At 38.3% G+C, this 2841-nt stretch overlaps 1 protein-coding gene across 1 annotated transcript; it reads right to left on the bottom strand.

Annotated features, from left to right (window-relative positions):
• Positions 1–1588: 1588 nt before the first annotated feature.
• On the bottom strand, positions 1589–2641 carry LOC104942826 (urokinase-type plasminogen activator-like). Its single transcript, XM_010768124.1, has 2 exons — positions 2490–2641; positions 1589–2404 (listed from the first exon to the last, which is right to left on the bottom strand). Exons 1-2 carry the CDS (start codon positions 2547–2549, stop codon positions 2204–2206), a joined length of 261 nt encoding a protein of 86 aa, XP_010766426.1. The 5' UTR covers positions 2550–2641; the 3' UTR covers positions 1589–2203.
• Between the last annotated feature and the right edge of the window lie 200 nt (positions 2642–2841).

The following is a 2841-nucleotide window of genomic DNA, read 5'->3' as shown; positions in this document are numbered from 1 at the left end:
CTAATTTAATTAACTAATTTCACTAACTAACGTTAGCTAAAGTCACACGATTACAGCTGTAAGCTGTGTGCTTCTAGGTCGTTTTGACCATGTATATCACTTGATGCATAATAATGTCTGAACAGCTGAGCTCCGTTATTAGTCTACCTGTGGTCAAAGTACAAACAAGAAAGCCAACAGGCAATCATTCATTTATATTTTTGCTTTAATCTTTGTAGCATTTTGTTAATGGAAAGCCTACTGCCGACTTCCCTAATCCTGCTGCACAAGTGGGCACCCCGACCCCCACAAAGGAACAACAAGGTGGATGCAGAAAGCCACCAAGGAAACGGTAGTTAACTTTAGACAAACTACAACATTTAATGCCTCTTGTGATTGTATTGTTTTATTCCAAAATAATAATAATAATTCCGTCGAATTTGACATACAGCTCATGTGGTTTTTCACTCTTGCACTGCGACCTGTATGCAAGTGCCTCTATTGATGTTGTGCCTCCCTCTTTTCTAATGTTTATACTGTGGATATGAGCCTCCATAGCGTATTGTAACCCCTTTTGTTGGGACCTGGAGGATATTGCTGCGTTATTGCTCCAAAATGAGTCTGTTAAGGCGACTCCGACGTTACCGGAAATCCCAGAAGTTAGCTTGCTAAACGAAAATCCTGATTCGTAGTATAGGCCCCAAGTGAATCTGCTGAGCATGAGCATCAATCAGGGAGCAGAGAGAATGAGCCACAGCAAACATCATCATTTGTGTTACTTTAACAGAATATTATCTTTATTTATATTACAGCAAGTGATTAACAGTTATTTACAATCTGGTGTAAAATACACAAGATATAAAACATTTACAAAAGTAGGCAACATAAAGAATACAATAACTCAGTAGTTCCTAAAACGTATTAGCTGGTGGATATTCAAATAGCTTACAGAACAATCAGCATGAATTACAAGTTGGTAGTATAATTAATACACAATGTAACACTATTGTATAACCTCTTGGAAGTGCAATACGATGGGCTACGCTTAAAAAAATCCCTTAAAATGTAAACTGAAAAAATATGAACAAGAAACAATATATTCAAACAAAGTCAATCGTATTTCTGTATATAAAAGTACATTATTACTCTATAAAAGATACAAATAAGTAGCTGGCCATTAAATGCAGTAAGTACCAAATCACTTTGATATAAGCATGAAACGTCCTGCCATTAAAGAACAAGCTGCATTGTATTTACAGTATTTAAATTACAGTTCAGTATAAAAAATCAAGCTTAAAAATAATCTTAAATGAGTAAAACATCTTGTTGTTGTCCTTTATAAAACGTTGTAGCTCTTAACTACACATTATGTGCATTTTACATTATGGCTGTTCACTTACTTTTCTAAAGTAAGTGCTTTGTGCTGGAAGTAAACGAGCTAATCAGATGACATTATGGATGATGACGTGTGCATGTACAGTGGCTCTAAGTGTTCAATCAACTCTTTGAAGGCGTTTGGTGGATGTGAAACATATTTTTTAACATTCGGATAACGTAGGGGTCGGTATGGTAACGCGATTTAGACAATTTTAGGTCATATATCATTTTGAACATGGAAAAATGTGGGAGTGTTTAGTGTTGTTGAACAAAAATGGAGTGCTGCTATGATGACATATTTTTGCAGCCAACTCGGAAGTTACCGTTGCATGTGCTGCCTTGATTAAAAATCCAAAGGGATTTCCAACTCTACACAACTTTAGGCTAATGTAATGCTATAAATGAACTACACCTAAGTTGCATGGCTGCGTGTCCCCCACCGCTAAGCTAAAGACGGCTACTGTTCCACATAATGACGTTTAAATTAGTCACTTGAAGTTGTTAGCAACCACCGTTTTCATGTCACTTATAAGCTTCGGATATTCCCAAGTGGGGTATTTACTGACATATTAGATTTCGTACATCAAGACATTAACCACAGACCTTATTTAAAGCTTCTAGCCACAGCTTCCCAAAAAAAGGATTTCCCAGGATTTATGACTCATTACTAAACCACTCTATTGCGCAGAGGAATAAGAAAATTAAGGCTTTAGTTCAACCATAGTAGCTAGTCAAATGAATGAATTGTTGGTTTGGTTCATGGGAAACATATACTGCAAGAGTCCTTAATAAAGACCACCAAGAAAAATTAGAAAACAGCAGCAGTAATAGCAGTTAATAATAGTCCCTATTTTAATTTCTGAGGAAACATGGAGCCAGCAGTGATGGAGGTCAGCCCCGTCTTCTCTTCTATCCATTGGTTGTAGTTGGTCACTGTGGTGTAAACGCCGGGTCGATTCTCCTGTGCGCAGCCGTCGCCCCAGCTGATGACTCCAAACAGGAAGAGCGTGCTGCCAACCTCGCACACTAGAGGCCCCCCCGAGTCTCCCTGTGGGCGAGAGAGCAGCAGCATTAGAGGAAATCAACACATGGTTCTGTGGAAGCCTGATCGAGTTAGGACTTGTGGTAAATACCTCGCAGGCATCCTGGCTCCAGTCGGGACGTCCCGCACAAAACATGTTATCACTGAGCATGTTCCCATAATAGTTGCGACATACATCGTCGGCGAAGAGGTTCACCTGAGCCTCTAGGAGAAACTGAGACTTATACCACAAGCCTGAAGAAGTAAACAAACTGTTAAACCCTGAACAAGTTAATGCTTGTATAATACATATAATTAGCTATAGAATAACTCATTACATTCACTTCAGTGCTGCTTCTTTAACGCCACTACATTTATCTAATTACTGTAATTACAATAAAGCTCCAGATTGTATCATGATATGATGATTTGGGTACACTATAAGTACTGTGCTTAAGAAAGAA

The sequence above is a fragment of the Notothenia coriiceps genome, unplaced genomic scaffold (genome assembly GCF_000735185.1).
Source record: "Notothenia coriiceps isolate Sejong01 unplaced genomic scaffold, NC01 NC01_scaffold00005203, whole genome shotgun sequence".
NCBI lineage: Eukaryota > Metazoa > Chordata > Actinopteri > Perciformes > Nototheniidae > Notothenia > Notothenia coriiceps.
The sequence above is the reverse complement of the archived record's forward strand: the minus strand, read 5'-3'. Positions and strand labels throughout refer to the sequence as shown.

Excerpts from the sequence above, each read along its gene's own strand:
- LOC104942826 (XM_010768124.1), bottom strand. The coding sequence starts at position 2,549 with ATGCTCAGTGATAACATGTTTTGTGCGGGACGTCCCGACTGGAGCCAG. Across the intron at positions 2,405-2,489 it reads GGAGCCAGGATGCCTGCGAG|GGAGACTCGGGGGGGCCTCT; the intron begins GTATTTACCACA and ends TCTCGCCCACAG.